Source organism: Polyodon spathula, chromosome 18 (genome assembly GCF_017654505.1).
Source record: "Polyodon spathula isolate WHYD16114869_AA chromosome 18, ASM1765450v1, whole genome shotgun sequence".
Lineage (NCBI taxonomy): Eukaryota > Metazoa > Chordata > Actinopteri > Acipenseriformes > Polyodontidae > Polyodon > Polyodon spathula.
The window spans coordinates 18,413,815-18,440,834 of NC_054551.1; the positions used below are offsets into that span (position 1 = coordinate 18,413,815).

At 38.3% G+C, this 27,020-nt stretch overlaps 1 protein-coding gene across 2 annotated transcripts in view; it reads right to left on the minus strand.

Annotated features, from left to right (window-relative positions):
- The window catches only part of rabgap1l (RAB GTPase activating protein 1-like), a 378,634-nt gene that overhangs the window by 50,597 nt on the left and 301,017 nt on the right, over positions 1 to 27,020 (minus strand). For both annotated transcript variants that reach the window (XM_041277492.1, XM_041277489.1), the window contains 2 exons: positions 20,514 to 20,555; positions 4,778 to 4,906 (listed from right to left, as the gene is read on the minus strand). In XM_041277492.1, the coding sequence (XP_041133426.1) occupies positions 4,778 to 4,906; positions 20,514 to 20,555 (171 nt within the window). The remainder of the gene's footprint in view (positions 1 to 4,777; positions 4,907 to 20,513; positions 20,556 to 27,020) is intronic.

Sequence of the window (27,020 nt, forward strand, 5' to 3'; positions counted from 1 at the left end):
ACATACACAAGAGCTTTTAAATAGTACACCGAAACCAATAATATAAAGACTATTGTTTTTGACTGCTGGCAAGTTTAAATGTGAGAGTACAAAATTTAGTTAAAGGTCCTTTCACACAAACGTAACATTTTTTTTTTTTTTTTTTAGAATACTGTATGATGCAGGCTTTCACATCGGCCATGTAGCAAAACAGTCGGTATCTGAAATAAACCGGATGCCTATTTTTCTGTGCGCGTTCGGTGTCGTAACCAATAATGCCTGCCCGTACAATACTGAATCCCTGTACAATATTGCCTCCTGCAGGCACTGTAATATAGAATAAACCCATCCGATAGTGCCTCCCCATATGATAGTGCCGCCGTAAGTCAAGAGATGCACCATAAACCAATTGCCCTGCCACAGCACGTCTTCAAAGCTCTGCACATGCACAGTTAGCAAAAAGACACCATCATACGGGGAGGCACTATTGGTTATGACACCGGCGTAAATGTACATACTTATACAAAATCAGCAAGCCAAATAATTGTTTTTATTACCGTGTTCAAAATAAAACGGTATATATATATATTCTTCAATAATAAGATTGAGACATTTAAATTGGTTGCTTCTGAGTAGCCTAGAGAGCACAAATTCACGATTTTCATAATTTCCTTGACCTTGGTGGCCTCCGTGATAAAACTCTATCCATAACCAGGACTAACATCAAGACTATACTAAAGAACACAAACCATTTAATACAGACCTGTATAAACCCATGCGTACAGTATGTGTCGAATTCTAAAACAGCTATCAAATGTTATTTTAAAAAAGTCTTCAATCTGGGTCTGTCACTCTGGGTATGCTGCCTAGTTTTGGGGATGGTAAGTCAAACGATAGGACCATGGGGGGACTTGCAGTGTGAGTACTCAGGTATGCAGGGGCCAGACCATTACAAATTTAGCAATTCAAGTAATCTTTCTGCAATGCCACCCACTAGGAAACACAACTGAAAAATATGACCCTTCATTTCAATGCCATCCGGTCAAACAAAAATGATTGCTATCTTTTCTTACTTCTGAACAAATCCCAAAGGATGCTCCTGTTACATTACTACAGATAAAGCGATTTCATGGAAATCTAAACAAACAAGCGTTAAGTGTTTTAAAATGTAAAGATTATATTTCCAAACGTTTAACCATAGCCAAAGATATGCTTGTCAAATAGCTATAGTGGTTATACAGTAGGGTGTGTGCAGTGTAAGGTTATGTATTCAATATGTAGTCTTTTCCATGTACGCATACTTACATATTCTCAGCCATTAATGTTGCAGTGTATTATACAAAAGGTACTCATCTAGAGGGCTTCTCATGATAGCTTTCTTGGTTACAAACACACCCAAAATGTTTAAACATTTTAAATGTGTTTAGGAAATTGTGTAGAAAAAACTAACACAGTAAATGCCACCAAGGCAGCCTTTAGTAAATGGACACTCTCTAGACAAAGACACAGCATTTGACATAAATCACAGCTGGTCATTTTTCAAATTACCTTCCTTCAGAAGCAGGTTAAACACGGCTATATTTGCTTGTAGTTAGTAAGCCTGGTACACTTCTCCCACTCTATATCACTGTAGCTAGGAGCCACAGCTATGAGACTGTGCTATTTGTGTTGCACCTCATAACAAGAAGGCAAGTGCTAGTGGAATGGCACTATGGGTCAAAAAGGAACCATGACTATATGGCCTAATAACTGGTTCTGTGGTATAAAGGGTGGCACTATACTTAATGACAATAGCACGCTTTAATTTCAAAGCAGCAGCAGCAACATAGCATTGTGTTTGTGTGTTTAAAGTGTATACTAGTAGCTATGCCAATATTTTAATTGTATTCAACTGTTTGAATTAAAGGAAGATAATTGTGAAGTATGCGGTTTCAGATGGATGCAAGTACAGTTGCGGTTGCAATCGATGATATATAATGACATTTTAGAACATTAATAAAGAGTTTAAAACAATTCCAAGCAGTTTCAAAATACAGTACACAAACAGCAAAGTGTTACAAAACTACATACACAATAGAGCATCACACATCATCAAATTATGTATTAGTATTTTTCTTTTGCCTATTCGCAAATAAGTAGTTGTTCTACCCTTACAGCACACATGATCGGATATTGCACAGGTAAGAATTGAAATATTATGAATGTAAGTGATATTAAAAAAGGTATTCCTTTAAGACTAGTTGGTGAAATCTGTTGGCATAAAGAGTGGGCTGCGATCATCTGGACAGTCTGTTACGCATGTCTGACATACTTTCAAATACATTCCTTGGAATTCCTTGAAAAACATGAACAACAGGGTTGAAATGATGGGAATCGGTTCTGTTATCCTGAAGCTTTATACTCCCTTCCCCGCCCTGTGAAAACAGTGGCCTAACTGGCCCTGCCTGATAAACAGCATGTGCCTGAAGGGATCTGGAAGACACACTTCAGTAAACATGTACCAACCCATTGCAGTTTTAACTTGAGCTGTCAGCTTACTTGTAATAATGGCATATAGGAACCAAATTGCTTAACTCAACTAGCAGTATATTGTATATTTTACCAATCAGAATACTGGTAATTGTATTGTCTTTGTATTCTCCATGTTGTGGCTAAATTTAAACATGATGTTATGAAAGTTAGTGAATGTAAACATTTGTGACACAAAAAAGATATGTCATGAAAAACCATGCTGTACAATATTTGGTCATGGTTTTTCACAATATGTCTGTCTACTGCAGTATTAAAAAGCTCCAACTTGAAGGGCTGTAATATATTTTAATTTCATAAGAGCAAATGAAAAGTTTGAGAAGCGGCCATTTGGGTCATCAACTCTCGTCCCTTGTTAGGCCACCCACTAGAGGGATCAAGAGGTTTTTTAATTTTCGATCCTATGTCACCTGACAAGCTACTCCACGCATTTACACCTCTCTGTGTAAAAAAGTGCTTCCTACCTTCCCTTCTAAACTTACTTTTACCAGCTTCCATTTATACCATCTTATTCTACTCTCTATGCTAAATCTGAAGTAGTGTCTGGGGTAACTTTATCTATATCGGAGGCTGGGTGTGAATCTGTGACCACACACTCCGCAAGTGAGCATCTTAAGCACTATTCAAAAGAGCCAGGCTCATCTGCACTCATGGTTAGGGGCTTTTAGCTTTCATCTCACCCAGAGAGGGCAGAATCCCATCACAGACTCAGACAGGAGGCTTGCTTCATTTTCGAACGTGGGCCCAATATTATACTTATTTCTATACCTTAAAAGACCAGGCATAACCGCACTGCTGACATGTAGCACTGTCCTGCGCTTTACAGGCACAGGCTGCAGGCATCCCATGTGCAGGTTTCAATCCTGGTCAGGGAGGGCAATGCTTTTGTTATTGAAATGGTTGCTAGGTGACAGGGAGACTGCTGCAGTGAAAAACCATGAACAGCTGATAGCAGGAGAAAAGGGCTGGAATGAGACCAATTCAAACCAAATGATACATTTGTATGCCAAATCACAAACAGGAATCAGTTAGATCTATTTTAATTATCTAAGCAATTACATATCTTAATGCTGCCCTCCTAAAATCTAAAAACCTGTGCCTGAGATAATCTAATTCTACTGTATTTTTCTTGCATTTAGTGAGTCACTAAATAACTCCTCTTGAAAAACATCAGCCAGTTTAGTAGAGTCAAGGGTGAAAGAATTTTAGATGCAGCATGCTTTAAAATAGATGCCACACTGTTTTAACCTAACAGAAATTGTATGTCCTGGATTCCCAGAACGAGCTGCAAACTCACCAGTCCTTTCACTGGGAACTGTGATTGGTCTGCTGTCATTAGATTGCCCCACACAGCGGGGGATGAATATTGATTCTTGATGTAACTAATCTGGTTAAATTTTTCAGTAAATTGTAACAGCAATGGTTCCTTTTTCAGACAGGTAACAAAATGTGTAAAGGATTAAATTTTACATTAAATGTAAAATTAAAATTAAAAATAACAGTTACTTTTTGTTAAATAAAAAAAAGGACTAATGCATAACAAGGAAATCACAACACGCTTTAACAGTGCAAACATTACATATGAACACACTTTTCATATCATCTTTCTAGAAAACGGCATCAGAGGAGGAAACGAGTGGGTTCAATAGCTGGATCTTCACATTCGAGCTGCAGCCTGACCAAACCGAAAGAAAATATCTTGTGCGACAACAACACTGCATCTCAACTGACTCATTCATTCTAATGTAAAGGCCTGGTTTCCGGAGTTTATGTTAATGGCCTGTGCTGCATTAGAGCAATCAAACCCACTTCCTATACGCAGAGTGACTCATGAAAAAAATATAAAGAGGGTAGGCACTACACATGCCACAGACATGCTCAGAAATATATTGGATCTTGTTGCCTATAATACAGCATTTTAGAAGGCTGCAGACTACCTTGCAATCTAATAAAATCAACTAGCAGCTATAACAAGGTCAAGGGAATTAGTATCAAACAAGAGTAAAAAAAACTTCAAGCACCTACACCACTGACATGAGAATGCCATGTGTCCGATGTTGACTGTTGAGGATCAATTTGTAGGCTAAACAGATTCAGATCTTTCAGCCTATCTTCATATCTCAGTCCTTCTTGCACTTTGTTGGACTCTCCAGGGCCACAACGTCCCTTTGGTGTTGTGGTGATCACAATTGGACACAGTACTCTAAGTGCGCTCTCACCAGTGCAATATACAATCTTATCATAAATCAATGGATTGCCCTGCTCTTACTTTGATGTTGCAGGCCTGCTCCATCAGTCTCCGGGCATTCTCCTCGGCACGGTAACGCTTCGGCAGCTGAACACGGAAGAACTTCAGCGCCCCTTCGAAATCTGCCTGGAGCAGGTCCTCTTTTGATGTCTGGAACAACAACACACAATAAGTGTTATTAACAGAACATATTATATGAAAGTAATTTGTCTGAAATTATACTTCATCATTATATTTAAAAAAAAAAAAAAAGACTACTAAAATACAGAAACCGTTAGGTTATTATCATAACCCTGGTTCCCTGAAATAGAAATGTAACTATTACCTCATGGGTATTTACCTCCTAAAGGTCCCGAATCCTGAAAACTGTATACCAAAGCTGCTCATCGAGCCTGTGACTCAGTCATGACTGCCCCCGAGGTATCAAAAGGACTGTGCTCACAGATCTCAGCGTCACTTTCCCTTCAAGCCTGCTGCAATCATGGACGCAGTGAACTTGAAGGTTAATGGTTACCTTTTCTTTTTTTTTAACGGAGTAGTTGCCAATTATTCTTATTTTTCTCCCAATACAGAATGTCTAATTATTTTTAGGCTCAGCTCACCACTACTAGATCTGTGCTGACTCAGGAGGGGCGAAGATGAACACACGCTGTCCTCCAAAGCGTGTCCCATCCCCCGCCCGCTTCTTTACACACTGCAGATTTACCATGCAGCCACAGCGTCGGAGGACAACGCAGTTCTTGGTAGCTTACAGGCAAGCCCACAGGTGCCTGGCCAGACCACAGGGGTCACTGGTGTGCAGTGAGCTGAGGACACCCTAGCCAAACTAAGCCCTCCCCCTGGGCAGCACTCGGCCAATTGTGCGCTGCCCCCTGGGAGCTCCTGTCCATGGTCGGCAATGGAATAGCCTGGACTATAACCGGCAACGTCCAAGCTATAGGGCGCATCCTGCACTCCACGTGGAGTGCCTTTACCGGATGGGCCACTCATGAGCCCTCAATGGTTACCTTTCTATTTCAGAGAAGCAGAGTTTTGATAATAGCCTAACATTCCCTTTCAAATAAGAAAAGTAACCATTACCGAATAGGTCAGTACACCCAAGCCATCGTAAGGTCAAGATCGCCGAATGACCGGAATGCTACAAGGCTAAGCCAAGAGGCTGCCCATTCCGAACCCCAATAATTAGCTAGGTGAAACTCAATATGCCTGTTTTGTAAGGATTGACTGGGAAACTGCCCTTCACACTCTAGTTCCAAAGCCAGGGTTTTGAGGATCCATGACATTAAGTCTGCACAATCTAGTGAAGGTATAGGGATTAGCCCACACTGCTGCTTTGCATATGTCTTTGCAGAAGCACCCTGGAATAAAGCCCACAAATTTGCTATGCCCCTGGTGAAATGGGCAAAAAATTGGTTTTTCTGGAGAGAGCAAGATGACCAGTTCATAGGCAGTCCTGAGGGTGTCTGTTATTCATTTGGACAGCCGCTGCTTAGACAGGGCTTGACCATGGGACTTCCCCCATAGCCGACATAAAATTGTTCAGACTGCCTCCAATGTTTTGTCCTATCAAAATAGTACGCCAGGGCCCGAACTGGGCACAGCTTATGGAGCTGTCGCTCTCTGTCATACTGGAAAGGAGGTGGATGGAAAGCCTTCGGCAAATAGGCAGGATTAGTATGGAGTGTGACTTTGTCCTGGCCTCTGTAAGAATGCCTGCATCTCACTCACCTGCTTTGAGGAGGTGGTAGAAAGCAAGAAAGCCACTTTAAATTATACAAATGTTATCTCAGCTGAATACAGGGGCTCAAATGGAGGCTTCATGAGTGCATTAAGCACCATGTTTAGTCTCCAACGAGGAACAATGTTGGTCAAAGCTGCCGAGCCCCTTTCAAAAATTTTCCTGCCAGGAAGTGAGCTCCTGTGGAGACCAAGTCAATCTTAACATGGCAAACTGAAATAGCTGCCAGACAGACAAAGCCTTGTGATTTTTGTTCAAATTTTATTTATTTATTTTATAATTTTTCATTTTATTTTTCACAAATTTCTTTTTATGACAGATACAACTAATAAAACAACCCAAATAGATGTATATAAATAATAGTATAGTATACATCACCTTTTAACTACATACATATTTTTTTACTAAACATTATAGGAGGCTGTGTGATCCAGTGGTTAAAGAAAAGGGCTTGTAACAAGGAGGAGCAAGTCACTTAACTTCCTTGTGCTCCGTCTTTCGGGTGAGACGTTGTTGTAAGTGACTGCAGCTGATTCACAGTTCGCACACCCTAGAATCTGTAAGGTCGCTTTGGACAAATAAACAAACAATAATAATCAGCTTTTTTAAAAATACATATTGCAGACTGGGGGGAGAGCATAAAGTAGGTTACTACTGTTGCTTGAACCCTAGGAAGGAGTGACTGGAGCTGCTGCCTATACATGGGGCACAAAGCCACAGTGGGCTGTAACAAAGAACAGACAGTAGTACACAAATACGCACTAATACAGCAATTATTTTTAATATCACATATAAATTGTGTAAAACACAATAAATGCAAAATATGTAGCAGAAAATCTGAAACAGCTCTCCTGTCAGGTCAGTTCCTGACAGGAGAGCTGTGGGGGCGGGCCATAACTGTGTCATAGACTCGTTGAGCAGCTTTGATATACTTTATTCAGTTCTTTAGGAGGTAAATACCCATGCGGTAAGGGTTACATTTCCTACTTGAAAGGGAACCAGGAATACCCATACAGTTTCCATACTTCTTTAGCATTGCAGTTGGATGAGGCAAAATAGAAGTGCACTCACACAATCAGAGAGCTTCATACTGGCTGTACCACACAGCTAATCACTACGTAATAGAAGGTTTTACTGAACGGTTTGGTCTCAAAGGTTTTAAAATCCATTTCCTTAACCTTTACCGGTATTAGCTTTGATTCTAATTGAACTGCTCCCATTAGTATTGTTTATTGAATGATTTATTTTGAAAACATTCCTGAAGGTTCAGAACTATGGAATGGTCTGTCCTGAAGGGACAGAAGTATTGAAGCAGTTCAGTCTCCATGCCTCAGAGCTGCTTTGGATTGGAGTGGTCAGCTTTTCTCTTCAGGGATGAGGGAGCAGTTCTGGCTTTTTTTTGATAGCATAATTATGTTGGTGTTTTGAAAACTATGCCCTGGATGGCAATATTTCAGCTGCTTTTCTTGTGACCTAAGCCGGATTCGAACCCAGATGACTGCTGCTGCTGAACTGTTTTCCGATTTGTTATTTTTAATAAAAAAACAAGAACTATTAATGGAGTTGTAAGATTGATATAACGCCCCCGCCAAACAGATTCAGCTATATAATATTCCTGGATTATATTCTTAGTCTACAGCAGTGGCTACTTGCAAAAATGTGTTTGCTGTTCAATATTAAAGCTAAAGTGAAAGGTGTGGCCAAGTGGCTAAGTGGAATTTGTGTTTGGGAACTCCTGGGTTTAGTATTGTATAATTTTTGTTTTCTGACTCCTCCAGAATTGTAATTGAATCCTAATTGAGACCTGGAAAATATATTATAAATGCTGTGTGAGTCATAGATTTGCTATACAGTTCAATCATAACGTTAAACACTAAGTTCTCTTTAGTATCTGTTTAGTATTTTGCTATCCATAAGGGCAGCACACTACTGGAGATTGAGTATAGAAAAGAAAGGCAGTCCCATTTAGAACAGACTTCAATATCATTGAGCTACTGTACAATCCACACCTTATGCATGGCAAACAACAGAAAAAAGGGTTAAAAAAAAAAACAAAAACCTTGCCAATAAACCAGTTTGCATAATAACTTGTCAATCCCTGTGCACTACAATTAGCTATCCCACGTTCAGTCTGATGCCAGATATAAGACTTAAGGTTACCAGTTACACAAGAGCAGGGAGCTGCAGGGGCTGGCCTTTTTATTAGGAAACAACACAGGCACAAGATGATGAGGTAATGTTATGCTTAGAAGCCGAACCCCCTTGTACAGTATATAAGGCTAGATCAGTTATCAGCTAAATACTATCAAACCTTCAAAGGAACATAACTAGTTGGATAATCTGCATTACAGTACAAATAGGAAAAACAAGAAACCACACACCAAGTCTGAATGACAGATTCCACTGATGACAAATACACTGTGTGGCTAGAAGTGACTACTAACAGAAAATAAAACGAAAAAGGCTGGAGAACACAATACAACTGAAAGGCCTAGATCAGTGCACAGAATAACGCAGGCACTGAATATAGATATGGAGCAGGATCACTGCAGTCAGTAAAGTTTTACTCTACAGTGCTGCACCCTGCAGCAACTCAGCACTGAATACAGATACGGAGCAGGATAGCTGCAGTCAGTAAAGTTTTAGTCTACAGTGCTGCACCCTGCAGCAACTCAGCACTGAATACAGATACGGAGCAGGATAGCTGCAGTCAGTAAAGTTTTAGTCTACAGTGCTGCACCCTGCAGCAACTCAGCACTGAATACAGATACGGAGCAGGATAGCTGCAGTCAGTAAAGTTTTACTCTACAGTGCTGCAGCCTGCAGCAACTCAGCACTGAATACAGATACGGAGCAGGATAGCTGCAGTCAGTAAAGTTTTAGTCTACAGTGCTGCACCCTGCAGCAACTCAGCACTGAATACAGATACGGAGCAGGATAGCTGCAGTCAGTAAAGTTTTACTCTACAGTGCTGCAGCCTGCAGCAACTCAGCACTGAATACAGATACGGAGCAGGATAGCTGCAGTCAGTAAAGTTTTAGTCTACAGTGCTGCACCCTGCAGCAACTCAGCACTGAATACAGATACGGAGCAGGATAGCTGCAGTCAGTAAAGTTTTACTCTACAGTGCTGCAGCCTGCAGCAACTCAGCACTGAATACAGATACAGAGCAGGATAGCTGCAGTCAGTAAAGTTTTTCTTTAAACAAAGCATGGCAAGGGTATAGTATCGGTTACCTAGTCATATTGTTGATGCAGAATCACTTGGATAATTTGATACCCAACTTGACAAAGTTTCACATCAATCAGTTACTAGGAACCAGAAGAGCATAGACTGGCCAAATGGCCTCCTCTTATCTGTAAATGTTCATATATTCTAACTCTTCTGCAAACAGTTAAACTTGTGAATTTCCTGGAAATTTCACCAATAATTGTAAAGTTTTACTATTTGAGAATAGCACACATTGATGTCTGGTAGTCAAACTGTGGTTTCTTTGAATGGGATGTTTGCATAAAAGAACTTGCTATCTGCTGATGAAATATTGTAATTAAGGCAAGGATCTCCACACCTTTAAAATCATGGTTACAATGGCTCCATCACTCACAATGAATATTCTACTGCATTGAAACTGGCTACATTTGAAGCTGCTTATTAACTCCATATTACTGATGAGTTAGTCACTATGCAAAATAAATAATGAAAATAATTTTAAACTGTAATGTAAAAAAAAAAAGACAATTTATTTTTCCACAGGAATTGTTTCTTACAATGCAATACAAATACTGTAAAGCATCAAACACCGTCACCTAAAACTAATTATGGACCCACCATTATCTCTGCCTTATTTTAATTCTAATATACTCATATGACTTAAGACAGCCCTAAATATTAGAACTGGCTAGGAGAACTCAGATTAATCCCTTTCTGAACTCCACCTTAGTGAGTAAATTAAGCATTGATTTTAATAATTCACACTAGAAAGACAGAGCATAGTGAATGGGGCAGGCAGTTAATTAGTGCAGGAATAGGACAAAATGACATTCTGAGAAGCTGGTTCAGTTTAGGAGGACACTCCCTGAAAGTCCACAGGATGCTAAAGTGTGGCTCTCAACTTGTTAGCTACAGCACAGATATCCATCTCATTTCACACCAGCACCAACACACACACACACACCACTAACATAAAGGCTGAGAGCATGGTGGATTAGGAAACTGGATTTAACCTGACTTAAGAAATACCTGTGGAATAGTATTAAGTACAGATAACATGAAACAGAAAAATTCTGGAATATTATGGTCTACAATCCACCTTCTTTATTAATTTCCAGTCACATTTGTGGTTGTAGTTTCTATATACAGCTTTTTAATGTTTTTTTTTTTCTTTTTTTTTTTCTTTACCTATTCCATATCTGCCCCATGCAGTCTCAAAAAGAGAGAACAAGGATTGGAAGAAAAGACTACGCTGAATCCTCACCCAGTGGTGAACAGCGAGGCCCATTCTAGCCTAGATATTTACAACCACACCCGTAATTACTAAAATTAACCTAATACATCTCTATTCAGGTCTTAATAACCTCTAAAAACTGAAATGGAAGGACTCCTGAGGACCAGAGCTGTGCACCGCTGCCCTCAAGGAGGCCTCACTGGGACAGTGTAGACTTGCAAGACAACGTGGGGAAGCGCACATTGCCACAGCTTGTGGTAGCCCTATGGATGTAAAGAGAGGACTATCTCATTTTTTGCCAAGTATCAAAGTGAATCAATGATAAAAACACAATCTCACCGCTAGTAGACGTGGCACAAACAGCCGGTGCCCCATGCCTAAGAGTTCCAAGACACGGCAGGCACAATCAGAAACCAGGCCACCCTCTGGTACCACCTCCTCCTCCTCCTTCTTAACAGACGGAGGGGAGGGGGGGAGCCCCGGAAGTCCCTTTTCCGGGAGCAGGATGCAGGAAGGATCCAGCCTGCTGGTTCCACTGGCTTGGCTTGGATTGGCCAGGGTTAAAAAACAATATCCAAAGCCAATGAGAACTGGGGAGTAGCAGCTCGCTAAGTTGAGCAGTTCAGAGTATCTTCTATATCTTCCAACCCATCATCCCTGCGTCAAACTCTTTCCAGTTATGTCAATGTCAACAGAAAAAGGTTTGTGTGCTTCTGAAAATGAGCTGAAGCCTTCTGAAGAAGAAAACAGAAGTCTGATGGATCCCATGTGTTGGAATTAGTGAGGTTTAATTGCATTTAAAAGTAATCTATAATGCATACAATTCATTCTGGCACTTTGATCTTCAGATTTAATAGACATCAAGCAAACAGAGGGAAAAAAATAGTGAAGTTAAAAGTCTCTCTGTCTCTTTGAAATGGCTATTAAGTAGTCAGGAAAGCGCTCTTAAGTGATGGGGAAAATGTAACCCAATAAAGTGTCCATAATCAAGAATATGAACACTTCAATAGAAAAATGCTTATAATGAACCGAGTTTATCCTGGAACTAATAAATATGATGTATTACAAAAGACAAAAAATTTTAATTAATTAATTTGCTAGGGTATTTTAAAGATGAAAGCAAATTAGGTGGTCAAAGACTATAGTCTGTGTTGAACAAAAGGCAGACATCTAAAATGACAACAAAAACAAATCACAGGTTATGCAGAACACAACAAATTCGAATTCAGTTTTTTTAAGCACTGTCATGCCACTGTCAGTATGATATGGGAAAAAAAGCCAATTCAAAGCAAGACTGTATCCCCAGTTTAAGGCTTGTCCAAGTAAATCCAGTATATTACGAAAAAAGACTCCATTATGAAATAACTCCGCTCGTAACGTTTTTCCTGGATGAAAGGGGAGGCTGGAGGTGGAGAGTCGGGGCTTCTCTATCCAAGGAGCCTGCAGCAGCAGCAGCAGCAGCAGCAGCGACCGGGAAGAGAAATCCAGGGCAGAGCAAGGAAGCTGCAGGCAAGCTGATGAGCTCATAGCTACCCATGAAACGTGACAGATCCCACTGCCTGGTGCTCTGAATTAGTAATGGGGAGGGGAGGGGGGTGAGGGGTGGGTGTGAATAAACATGAAGAGGAGTCTCCAGAGAGAATGCTGTAATACGGAGCCAATGGAAAGCCAGCCAGCCAGCCAGCCGGCAGGGCGACCCCCCCCCACCCCCCTCCCCTCATCCCTGACTCGAACATATTCCACACACATATAGTACATGGACACATATACAGTACATATAAGCTGTAGTATTGTTACTTTTTAATATAAGACCTGTATGCAGTTTATTTTTTAATTACAGATATAATACAAAGGTTGTGTCTTCCTTTGACAAAACGTTGCATCAAAATCACGTGATGTGCACATAAATCTAAATATGAATTACTGTAATATGCATAGGTATGTTGTTTGCATAACAGTTATTGCGTGATACAAGCAAAATGTTTATTAATCATGCACCTATCATGACAGTAATGCACATATCTGTTACAGGAGCAATGACAAAATTGATTCATAGTATGTTCTAGGGGTAGAATGATTACTTATTTGTCAGAATAGTCAAGGTAAAAATAGTCGACTAAAATAATATTAATAAATCATGCATTTTGATAATGTATGGTTCTCAATTTGTTTACATACAGTTTTGGAATACTTTCTGCATTATATTTTAAACCTGCTAGGGATGTTATTAAAATTCTAAAATGTAATTTGTATAGTAATGACATTTTTACAATTTTCGCTCTGCTGAATGGAACCAGAGTTGCAATACAAGGCAGAATAATCAGATTAATAGATGTATCACAGTTACCATTTACTTCTCATCTCAGCTTAATGCTGTGGTCCATTTAAAACATTTTTTAAAAACATTCACCTCAAGATAAAACTGTTAATAACTAACAATGGATAAACTTTTTATTAAGCCAACATAAAATTTATCTGGATGTAGTAAATCAAACACTGAAAACAAATTCAACCAGCCGTGCCTAATAAATAAAACAAAAACAGTCAAAGTAAGAGTATTCTGGTTAATATTTATGTTTACAGAAGCATTTATACTTAAAAGAAATGCAGTAAGATTGTGTTTCAGTGATTAGTATTCAATTTTACAATGAGTTGAAAACTGCTAAGTTCGTGAGCAGCACATAGACCTCTCCATAAGCAGAGCTGTCAGACACCTGCTTCACCCACCCTAATATATCAGAGTGGAAATCCGCTCAATTGAAATCACGCGTGAGTTTGCAGTAGGTGGATGATAATTTTGAAACTATAGTATACTAACCTTTGAGTTGCTAAACAACAATGGAATATTTATGAACAGTAGTTTAGAGATGGTATATGATAGGCATACCATGACCCTTGGAAGTGCCCCAGGAGTGCGCGTACCTCCGGTTGAAAATCTCAGTGTTAATGGATTGCAACCATAACTGCACTTCCATCCATCTGAAACCGCGTACTTCACAATTACTTTCCATTTCATATCAAACAGCTGAATGCAATTAAAATATTGCCATTGCTAGTTCACTACTGAACTTTAAAGCACATACAACTGTACACTGTTGCTGCTGCTTTGAAATTGAAGTGTCGAAAAAATGGTTTTCCATCCACTGAAAAGTCTAGCAAGTCAAAGAGAATCCCCTGTGACATTTTGTGATGTCATAGCCAATTTGCATGTGTCACAGTGTTTTCTGCCAACTCGCATAAAATATATTCGCTAGATGATTTTCCATACATTATAGTGAGTATACACTCTACCGATCAAGCACCTTAAAAAATGGAAATTAAACTTGATCCAGTTACACAATAATAATAATAATAATAATAATAATAATAATAATAATAATAATAATAATAATAATAATAATAACAACAACAACAACAACACGGCCTGCATGGACTGTGTAGTCATTTGAATTTATATGGGGATTTTACATTTGTTTACACATTTATTTTGTGCATCTGTTTATTTTGCACTTGGTGTTTTATATTTATCTTTGTGTAGTTATCACATTTCCTGTGGCTGTCCTTTTCCATGCTCTCTGTGGTGTGGTTTCTTTGTATCGTTTTGAATTTCTCTACAGACCCTAAATACTTGGTATTTCTTCTTCACCTTCAACCTCACTTGTTAAACTATAGAAACCTGATATTTACTTATTTTTAATTCAATAACTTTACTCTGTAAAGGCAATTTTAAACTGCACTTGTGACTACTGACTTTCATTTAATTGAAGGGGCTTCTGTGAAGAAACCTGTATCTTGGTCACGACTTAGAGGACCCTACCTCTACATAAACAAGGGGTGGTGCAGTTTTGAGGGTGTGTTCAACTACATTTGAAAAAAGGTTATTCAACTTTAAATTTTCCCTGCCCTAACCATGACAGGCGCAACATTTTGGAAATTTTCTTTCAGTCAGTGCGTTAAACAATTTGTACAGTAATCCATGCAAGTGTCGAATAAAATGTCGCTGTGAGTAAAAAATAAAACCACCTCTAACAAGCAAGCTTGTCATGTGAGTAAAAACTTCTTAAAAGTCGACTTAAACGCTGTTTTCCACAGCGTTTGTCAGATATATATTCTTATTCTCATAAGCTTTACCGAGCTTAAACTTGGACGGAAAAAGGCATGACCACATCTGATAGACTGCCTGTGTGTGAGTGCATCACTGAGGGGGGCGGGAGCAGGTCTGACACGACCAGTTACGGATAGGGAGTGTTGGACCAATGAGTGAGGAAGGGGGAGGGACCTGGGTGTTTGTGTAGAGATGACAGTTTGAAAGAGAGAAGCGGGATCTGGTGGTGAGAGAATTGAGAGAGAGCTAAAAGAAGTTGCGTTTGTGAGTGAGAGGAGAGCTACTGTTCACTTTTTATTACAGTCATAGGTTTTAATACATCTTTTTTATTAGTGTAATGAGTGTGTTAATAAAGATTTTTTAACCGCATACAGCTTGTTTTTTTTTATTACTGTACTGGTGATTGGGGGACATTTTGAATGTCAGGTTACTGTGTGGGAGTTTATACCGTCTATCACTTACTGCAGGTAAATCACGTTAACACAAATGCGGCGTTCTAAGCTGTGGCGACTGCATATGTAAAAATGTATTAAAAAATTACTATGTTTGGAAATAAAATATACAAATGAAAAATATAGTAGTCAAAACCACTGTTTTTGTGTTGCTAAGCCTGAAAGCTCTATGGAAAGTCAAGTGTTTTAATTCACACTGCATTGCTGCCAGTGATTCTCTATATGCTGTATGTATATAGAATAACGTATGCGTCGGAATAGAATATGTCTGCAGTTGGTTGTGGCTGGAATGCATTTTCATTTTCTTGCTCTTTTAATAATGTCTCCTTAAATTCTTCTGTTATTGGTTTGAACCTCTTTGTTTCCAAGACCTCATCATTGTTTGGAAAATGTCTGCCTGTGCAATACAAACAGCTTTCACATCCTTATGTACTGATGCTGTGTGCACTGGTTCTGCTTTGCAGTGAGAGGTTTTACTCTCCCAAGAGCAGTACCAAATCCCGCAGGGGGTCATTATTAGTGCTTGCGTTTGCAACTGAGACTCAATGTCCCTTGTCCTAATTAAGTGCAGACTGTTCACTAGATTAGCTGTACATTACAATTACAAAAATCAAGCACAGTGGTTTGCCAAAACATTTAACATCGACCACTGGTTTACGGAACAGATTTTCAAAAGGTGCATCAAGATTACACTCCCTCCTGCTACAAGGGGCAGGAACTGGATACACTTATGTTTAGAACAAAAATCTCCAATTTGAAAAAAAGTAATCCCCTTGTTCATCTACGTATAAATATCAAAACTATAAGGATTATGTTGCAAAAAAATGTGCTGCAATACAGACAACAAACACAATATAGAAAGTAATGTGTTTCTTGCATACACTGTAAGGGGTTCTGTAAGACTTTGATGTCTACACAAACATTGGGGGGGGGGGGGGGGGGGGGGGGGCGAGTGCTCACCCAAATTACCAAACCTCAGCAGCGAGTGGGTTTAATGGTTTGGTGTGCTTCTGCTTTCACGCAGAGCTATTCCAGCAGTTGATTTACAAAAAAACTAAATTGTTGAAGAAAAATCTTTTTTTTTTTCAATTGAAATTGAACACAGATCAAGAGAGCCTCGCAAACAGCAAACATGTATTTTCATTTTAAAACAGAATACATGCTACCAATAAATTAAAGCTATGTTTGCATGCCTTACATTCAATAAGTCTTGCACTTCCTTGGTCATTTCATCTGCAGAGTGAAAGTAAGGCATGCTAAATGAGAGCTTAATGTATGCTAGTATAGCACTGGATATCATTTTTAAAATGAGATACACTTTTGCTATAAAATGTGGCTCTTATCAAAACTGCACATGTAAAACCAATACTTGATACAATAACACAAGTAAGCACCACATTGACTGAGTCAGATAAAAAAAAGATACAGTGAATCTGTCAGACTTTTCAAGCACTTTCTGGACGATGTGACATGCGAGTGGGTTTAATGGTTTGGTGTGCTTCTGCTTTCACGCAGAGCTATTCCAGCAGTTGATTTACAAAAAAACTAAATTGTTGAAGAAAAATCTTTTTTTTTTCAATTGAAATTGAACACAGATCAAGAGAGCCTCGCAAACAGCAAACATGTATTTTCATTTTAAAACAGAATACATGCTACCAATAAATTAAAGCTATGTTTGCATGCCTTACATTCAATAAGTCTTGCACTTCCTTGGTCATTTCATCTGCAGAGTGAAAGTAAGGCATGCTAAATGAGAGCTTAATGTATGCTAGTATAGCACTGGATATCATTTTTAAAATGAGATACACTTTTGCTATAAAATGTGGCTCTTATCAAAACTGCACATGTAAAACCAATACTTGATACAATAACACAAGTAAGCACCACATTGACTGAGTCAGATAAAAAAAAGATACAGTGAATCTGTCAGACTTTTCAAGCACTTTCTGGACGATGTGACATGCACCTACTGTTGCTACTCTGAATATAATGTAGTGTCATTCTGGCAGCATTAGCAATTTGCTCACTGTAGTATTATTAAAGCATTATTAAAGTATTATTAAAACTCTGCATGCTACTTCTGTGCATTGTGCACAGCTATTCCTGCTGGATTGCATGACGCTCATCTTACTCTCTTATCTAGAAAGCCAGTCATATAAAATATAACAATGCAACAATAAACAAAGAGAGTGTTATATAATCACAAGTTAGATTGGCTAGGTATTTGTTTATAATAATATGAACCAAGTTTGAAGTGTGTTGTATGGCTTCTTTGGGTGTATACGTGTTTAATTGGGGTTTAGTGGTTTTTGGTGCCATCTAGTGACTTTGTGAGTGTTGTATAGTAGTTGGCAAGATGCAATCAAGTTGTAGTGAGCCAGGGGAAAACCTATTATATTTAAGTTTTAATTCTGAAAATACAGTACAGTATTAATTTGAAAGCAACAGGAAATAACTAAATAGAGAATTAAACAAGGGGGCACTGTAGTAACCTGCATATTGTTTCTGGCAGTATTTGTGTTGTAGCAGATTTCAAGTAATCCAATTTGTTGTATTATTTCTTCTTTTATTCCTTTAAAGTCCAACATAAGTAAACAATATATTGAAGTACTGAATGTGTGATGCAAATATACAAAAATATGGAGATAAAACAGTTTTTATGAAGCTTCCAGTTACTAAAAGGGCTACATTGTCTGAGACATTGTACTTTGTGCTCGTTTTACTTTAGCCCTGTATAGTTACCTGGGCTTTACACTACACACATCCAGCACAATTCTACTCAAGTTGCATCTATTTTATCTATGAAAGTGCTGCTAACTTACCATGCAGACCCTGCTGAAGGATTCTGAGCTAGAGAACAGAAGAACGAGAGAAGACCATTCAGCCTATCTAAGCTTGTCCTAGTAGCTGATTGATCTCAGAACTTTGTCAAGTTCAGTCTTAGAGGATCCAAGTGATCCTGCCTCAACAACATGACTAGGTACTGTAGCCCCCACCACTCTCTGTGTGAGGAAATGTCTCCTGCCCTCTTGTGCCAAGTTTATCTCCACTTTATTTCCAACTGTGTCCTCTGGTCCTGGTTTCTGTACTTAAATAGGGTTTACTATGTTATCTCCTTTTTTAAAGCATGCGTTTCCATGTGGTTTTCTTTTAGGAAGAGAAATTCTCCTTCCAAATGCAAATAACCTAATTCATATTCAAAATACGGGAGGGTATATTTAAATATTTCTGTCTGAGTTCCAATTTGGCCTTGGGTGAGTACTGATATCATGCAGCTTTCTTAAACTGGTTTTCCACAAAGTGTTTAGGTTGTGTTAAAGAGGAACTAGCAATTGCACACTGACAGATTTCAGTTGTTTTCTTTTTGTGTAATACCTATTGAGTTATTGTATGACAAACTAAGTAAAACACAATAACTCGTAAATTATGAATGATTAACAATTTGAACACCTTTATAAGTTACATGTATTGTAAAACACATTGAAGAAAAGTTAAGAAAAACTTTTTTTTGGGGGAGTTATTAAATAATTCTTATAAATATTAATATATAAATGAATAACGTGACTGTCTCCACAGTAAGCTTATGGTTGTTTTTATGTGTTGAGGAGATTATGTATGTTTTACAAATCGTGTATTCATAATACAAATATAGAAATCTAAATTTAAAACTTTGTTTTACAAAAGGTATAACTGTTAAAAAAAAGGATATCATCACGATAACCTACAGTCCAAATATCCATGAAATACTTTACTAATATACTAATACTTCCAATCATCAGAGGGTTGCACACAGAAATCATAGCGATCCCGTCCTCTGTCAGACTGGTATACAGAACAGCTTAAAGAAGTGCTGGACAAGAGAAATAATGTGTAAACTGCCTGCTAGTAGGACTGTTTTTTTTTTTTTTAGGGTTTAATCAAGTAACAGCGAAAATTGTTTATGTTAGACTTTTTGAAAGTCTATAACAAAATGGATGATTGTTATTGTCGATACTTTGTAGATATGACTATTATTGCAGGTATCGCAAATTCCAGAAACAAAACGTTTTGCACCGTATAAACTGAGCTGATTTTGCTAGTGCTTGCTAATCTATAAACCAGTTTGAAATGATTTTGAATGCATTTTCATTTGGGCTTTATTGTTAAAGATTTCACACGTGGCAATACTGCCCAACAATTACTGCATGGTAGTACTGTGATTGTTACACTGTGTTATGTTGTGAATCATAGTTTTAAAACTGACGGACAGCAAACCCTTATCATAAAATTTTACTGGTTGTTTAAAATTAAGAGCTATATAAAAACAATAAATACTGTAAATGATTAGAAGGCCTTTGCTGTTCTCCAAGTTGCTGCAGTTACACTGGAGATGCTATAACAAGTTACTGTAAATGAGATACTGTTTTAGCAGGAATATTTAATTAAAACGTTTATTTCAAGTACCACAGACATGGGGCGCGGCCCAAAAAGTTTGAGAACCTCTGGTCTGAGCATTTGACTGCTAATATAAGTGTGCTCTGTGTTTGTACCCACAATCTGCCTGGACTATCTATACTGGCTTCTGGCCTCGATTAACATCAAACTAGCCTGACCATCATTACATATTGTTCACAGTTTGTGAAAGAAAAATTCCAGTCTGTAATGTGTCTAACAATAAATGCGTATAACATTGTGTTAATATAACTACTGTTTAAACAAAAAGTCCATTAACAACCTCTAACTGTTGCCTTGACAACAGCATTTCCTAAGCTTGACTGAGAGTCTTCACAGAAGGTTCAGATGAAAGCATATACAGTATATATAAATTGACATAAATACATGTCTTCTATATGAAAGACACATTATGGTGCTGGGGTATTTATTTTATTCAAGCCAGTTTCTTTTTTATTTGATGTTTTTTTTTCTCTATCTACAGATTCCTCCAGCCAAGATGGAAAGGCATTTTAAAGTAGAATATGTTTTGCAACATTTTATCTTGGTGAGTTAAATTTTAATTGGGATACAAGATAACAACTTACCTTCAGAAGAGCCAAAGCAACATTGAAGATGATGCACAGTCCCTATGACAAGGAAGAAAAGAGAAATGCAAGTCAGAATTGAGGCTGTTTCAAAGGGAGACAGCACACACAGGGGGTTATTCTCAAAGGAACATAATGGGACACCATGGGGAATGTAGTGGAGGATGACAAACCAATAACAAACATATTGAATGACTACTCTGTAGAAGTTTTCATCAGCGAGAACATCAACAACATGCCCCATGTCACTGTTAGCTTTCATCCACCCTAGATGCACTATGAATGAAACTGATGTACTTATGATGATGTATTTATGGATTTACAATAGTTTTTGCTAGTTTGATTACGTAAAGTATTTTTACTTTCAAGTACATTTCTCAGGTAACTTTACTCTTTCAAGTAAAGTCTTTGGGAGCTTTAAAGCCCATCACGCTGCCAGAAGTCATGCAATACCGATTTTAAACATTAAGCATTTCTATGCCACCGGTTTAACACCAGTGGTGCAGTACCGGAGCTGTCCTGTCCAAAAATAAATACCAACTGTGTTCATATTCACATATTAACACATGTTTATTAACAGTTAAATCAGTTGCTTGATTATAATAATACATTTACCATTGTTTTGCACTTAATTTATTTTCTCATAATAAATCCAAAAGTTAGTTATAAACCATGTCTATACAAAAGCAAACGATAGTCTCTTTTTAATACTTCTTCCTGGTCATACTGTAAAATACAAATTCCCATAACAAATATATATATATATATATATATATATATATATATATATATATATATATATATATATATATATATTTCAAAACACATTGTTACAATTATTCATTTGTAAAACCTCTGCTTTGTATAACCAGTTTGGGTGGGGTCCTATGTGCTGAGAATGTGTTTACAGTTGGGGGAAGGGAAAGCTAAGTGTGTGCATCTTACAGAGAGGAAGAAGGTAACACCTCATAGCCTATATAAAACAAAGTGAGAGATGTGTTCAGGGTGTTCCTGTGAAACACACCATTCTACATTGGCAGCAGGATGACCAGAACTGGTAAATATTGTGTGTCTTCCGATAAGCTGTCTCAATCTTATATATCGGTCCTGAAATGATGATTACATATATTCAGTTCAAACAGCAACAGTGTGGAGAGTGACAGAGAGGGAGAAGTACTTAATGGAAAAGTGCAGAGTAGTTTAGAAGCAGTTAAGATAAATAAAATCTTTAACTGCCTTAATTAGAAAATACAGTAAATTTGGAAAATACTGCAGCTTAAATTCTAAACAGATGCATGTCTTTTTCTGATAACAAGCTCAAGTTAGCTGATTCAAACTCCATTCTGAGCCAAGGGGGCGGAGCTAACAAAGCACACACAGGCACTCGCACAAAGCAAGGCAGTCTAAACAGCGACAGCGTGGGAAAAGTACTTTGTGACAAAGTGCAAAGCCGTTTGAAGGCAGGTTGACAGCTGCAGAAACTAATCTTAAACTTACAACAAAAAAAAAAATTATTACCTGGTCTTCAAGCCAGTAATCTGTGACACCTGCATGATGTGGGAAATCTGAGAAAACCCAGCAGAGCTAAATCATATGTGTGAAAAGTGCTGCAAGATCCACGACTTGCATCAACGAGTAAGTATTCTAGAAATGGAGCTGCACGAAATGAGAGAGCCACAAGAGTTTGAGGAGCTGGCACACCAACAATTCTTGGAAGTTTGCACTCCTAGCAGACAGAAAGCAACCAGGGAGATAGAAGATGGTCGAAACAGCTGGGTTCAGATAGGCAGAGACAAGGGAAAAAAAGAAAGAAGAAAATCTGAACCACTTAAAAAATCAGATGATCAAAACCAGCAGCAAGAGAACGAAAGAAACAACATCCAGAACCCCATAAACAGTGCTGGCCAGGCAGCAAAAAGAAGGGAAGTCATAATTGTTGGGGACTCAATATTGAGAAACCAGAAAGTTCAGTGTGCAGTCTGGACCCCCTTACAACAATAGTGTGCTGTCTTCCAGTAGCCTCTGCATGCACATCACTAAGAATGTGGACAGGCTCCTAGAACGAACAGGAGACAACCCAGTAGCAGTCGTCCACATCGGTACAAACAACATTGGAAGAGACAGTCCTAGATACCTGCAAAATAAATTCAGAGAACTAGGAAGGAAATTAAGACAAGACCAAAACTGCAAAGGACCATACAGACAGCTGGAAATAAATAATCTAAATGCATGGATTAAATCGTGGTGCACACAAGGAAGGCTTCACCTTCCTTGAACTTTGGACCACATTCTACATAGGCTGGACGGAACACACTTAAATAAAAAGGGAACCAAGCTACTCAGAGAAAGGATACTCGAGGAGGTTCAGAAGCATTTAAACTAGAAAGGAAGGAAGGAAGGGAGAAATCAACAATAAAACAGGATGGAGAATACACCAAATCAAGGGCAACAACTCAGGTAAAATAGCCATTACATGTATTTATCTAAATGCTAGATATTAGAACTTAATACTACTGCACTAACAAGTAACTGAGATGTGACAGGTGTTACAGAAACAATAAAAAAAACAACACAGAATCAATATGGGTCAGAATAATAATAACAATCTTTATTTTTATATAGCGCCTTTCATAGTGGACCACCATTTCAAAGCACTTTACAAGATACAAGACTAGGGTGTGTGAACTATGCATTAGCTGCTGAGTCACTTACAACAACATCTCACCTGAAAGACGGAGCACAAGGAGGTTAAGTGATTTGCTCAGGGTCACACAAATGAATCAGTGGCTGAGCTGAGATTTGAACTGGGGACCTCCTGGTCATAAGCTTGTTTCTTTAAACACTGGACCATACAGCCTCCTAAATTCAAAGGGCATACTAATAGGGGCATGCTATAGATGCCAAATTCAGATACCAAGCAAAATAATCTGTTATACAATGACATTAGAAATGCGTGTAGCAAAGGAGAGCCATACTAATGGGAGATTTTAACTTCCCCCATATAAAACGAAAAAACCTGGTGGGGACCATGACAGCTGAAATTGAAATGGTACAAAAAGTTGTCAAGGCACCAACTAGATGGTGGGGGGGGGGGGGGGGTACCTTGATTTAGTCTTTTCAAATAACGAGGACAGAATAACCAAAACAGAGAACCATTGGCAAACTCAGATCACAACATGGCCTCATTTGAAGTGCTTTTTAAAACCCCAAAATTAAAGCTAAGGTTTACAATTTTAAAATGGCAAACTATGAAGTAATGAAACAGAGACTAACAGAAGTAGATTGGACTAAAATACAGAAAACATCCAGAGAAAGGATGGCTATTTTTCAAAAATGTATATATTCTGAGAAAAAAGGCACTTTACAGAGCATTTAAAAGGGACCAAGAGCAAAGTATACAGAAAGAGTACTTGAAACTGCAAACACAGGTCAAAAAGGAAGTTAGAAAGGCCAAGAGAGGGATAGAAATGGACATCGCCAAGGAGGTTGAAACAAATTCCAAAAAGTTTTTTCCAATATTATAACAGCAAAAGAAGGGGGTCAAGAAGAGCTACTTCCTTGTAGTGACCCCTGGGCAACGTCTCTGATGGCAAATCTTCAAAGTGAACTTACCATGCAGTGCTTAAGCAAAGCAATGTTGGGCTTGGTTAGTACTTGGATGGGAGACCACCTGGGAATACTGAGTGCTGTAGGCTGCATGTTAAGATCATACGAATATATATACAGCAAAAGAACATTCAAGGAGGAAGTAAAATATCTAAAACACAAATAGCAACATCATAGATCAAGAGAAAAAATAGCAAATATATTAACTACTTTTCACAAGTTTTTACAAAGGAAGATACAAAAACATGCCCCATATGTCGACCTGTTCCTATCCAGTTTTAAATAACTAACAGAGGCAGAAGTGTTAAAGGAACTAGGAGCTTGTAAAATAAACAAATCCCCTGGGCCAAACGAGATCCTCCTAATAGTACTCAAAGAAATGAGTTGAGAAATAAGTTATTTACACACCGCTAACTAAGATCATGCAATAGTCTCTTGAGACAGGGGTTGTACCAACAGACTGGAGAATTGCAAACAGAATACTGATCCACAAAAAGGGAGACAAAACCTAACCAGGTTAACTATAGACCAATAAGCCTGACTTCTATTATATGTAAACTTATGGAAACTAGAATAAGATTCAAAATGGAAAATTACCTATATGTTAACAGTATCCTCGGAGACAGTCAGCATGGTTTTAGGAAAATAAAATTGTGTCTAACTAACCTGCTTTACTTTTCTGAGGATGCAACATCGATAATGGATAATTGCAAAATGTATGACATGGTTTATTTAGATTTCCAGAAAGCTTCTAACAAAGTCCTTTTTAAAAAATTAATTCTCAAACTGAACGCAGTAGGGATTCAAGGAAACACATGTTCATGGATTAGGGAGTGGTTAACATGCAGAACAGAACAGAAAGTACTGATTAGAGGAGAAACCTCAGAATGGAGCAAGGTAATCAGTGGAGTAACACAAGGATCAGAAGGTCCTCTGCTATTCCTAAACTACATTAATGACTTAGATTCTGGTATAGTAAGCAAACTTGTTTAATATGCAGATTACACAAAAATAGGAGTGGCAAACACCACTGCAGCAGCAAAGGTCATTCAAAATAATCTAAACACCGTTCAGAACTGGGCAGACACATGGCAAACGACATTTAATAGAGAAAAGTGTAAGGTATTGCATGAAGGCAATAAAAATGTCCATTATAAATACCATATAGGAGACACTGAAATTGAAGAAGCAATCTATGAAAAATAGCTAGGAGTTTATGTTGACTCAGAAATGTCTTCATCTAGACCAGTGGTTCTTAACCTGGGGTGAACACACACCCTGGGAGTGCGAGATGCCCTTTCTGGGGGGGTGTGGCAAAGTGCCCGTCCCTGTGTGTATTTTGTGTTGTATGTTGTGTGTTAATGTTGGTGTATAGTCATTGGTACACAGGATATAAACAGGTCTGTGTAACACAAGTACTTAAAATGTATATTTGTATTTAGGCATGAGGATTGCACAGCACTTCATGTGCAAGTAAAAAGTAATAATATGCGAGCACGGGGAATTGCACTTTATTAATTCAGGTGCAGTTGTACCACGACTCCAACTGAATGATTGATTAGCAATCAAGTCTCGGTACAGCTGCATAAAAGCTGCGTGTTTTCACCCACTCGGGGTTGTGTGTTCGGTGAGTGGAGAACAGGATTGGAGACAGAGGTAATAAGAATAGTTAATAGTTAACATACAAGCTCACCGTGTTTTGTCTGTGTAGTCCGTTTTGTTTGTCTTTTTGTTTTGGCTACGAGTGCCGTGTCCTGTGTCTTGTTTGTCTTTCAACCTTTTATCTTCTGTGTTTCGTTATTAAATACTGAGTGAGAACAATCACCATACCCCACCTCTCTGTTGTTTATTTCCTGGTTCCGGTCTGACGTCACCCACTGCAGCCGTCTTTGTGACAGGGTCCGAGACATGCCAGATTTTTTTAGAAGGTAAATCATTGAAAACACAAATTAAGCACAGGCACGTAAGTACAACTACTTTGTTTCATCAACCCTGCAGTGCCTATAGAAAGTCTACATCCCCTTTCAAAATGTTCACCTTTTGTTGCCTTATAGCCTGGAATTAAAATGCCTTATAATAGTTTTTTTTTCATTTATCTACACAGAAGGAGGAAAACCTGCTGCCCTCTGCAAGAAAGCTGAAACTGGGATGGAAGTTCACCTTTCAGCATGACAACGACCCAAAGCACACAGCCAAAGCTACACTGGACTAGCTAAGGAATAAAAAGGTAAATGTCTTTCAGTAGCCCAGTCCGACTTAAATCCAATCGAAAATTTGTGGCATGACTTGAAGATTGCTGTCCATCAACACTCACCAAGCAACTTGACAGAAGTTGAACAGTTCTGTAAATAAGAATGCTCAAATATTGCCAAATCTAGGTGTGCAAAGTTGGTAGAGACCTATCCCAACAGACTCACAGCTGTAATTGCTGCCAAAGGTGCTTCCACCAAGTATTAACTCATGGTGGAGACTTATCCAATTATGATCTTTCAGTTTTGTATTTTTAATATATAATTTTTTTCTCAATACATTTTTTTTGTCCCCTTAACAGTGTGGAGTATGGTGTGTAGATAAGTGGAAAAAAAATACTCATTTAAATGCATGAAATTCTGAGGCACTGACACAACAAAATGTGAAAAAAAGTCCAAGGGGGTGTAGACTTTCTATAGGCATTGTATGTATTCATTAACATTACACATTTAACGATTATTGTAATATACAAACAAAAAAAAATATTTTCAAGTTTTTAAGCTAATTGTAGTGAAATTGTCTTTCATTCTATATTTATGATATAGCTTAGGTTTAAAGAACTGACCTACTTCAATGATTTTGGTAAGGGGTGCGAGAACACATTTTGAGAACCAAAGGGGTGCAGGCTGCAGTAAACGTTAAGAACCACTG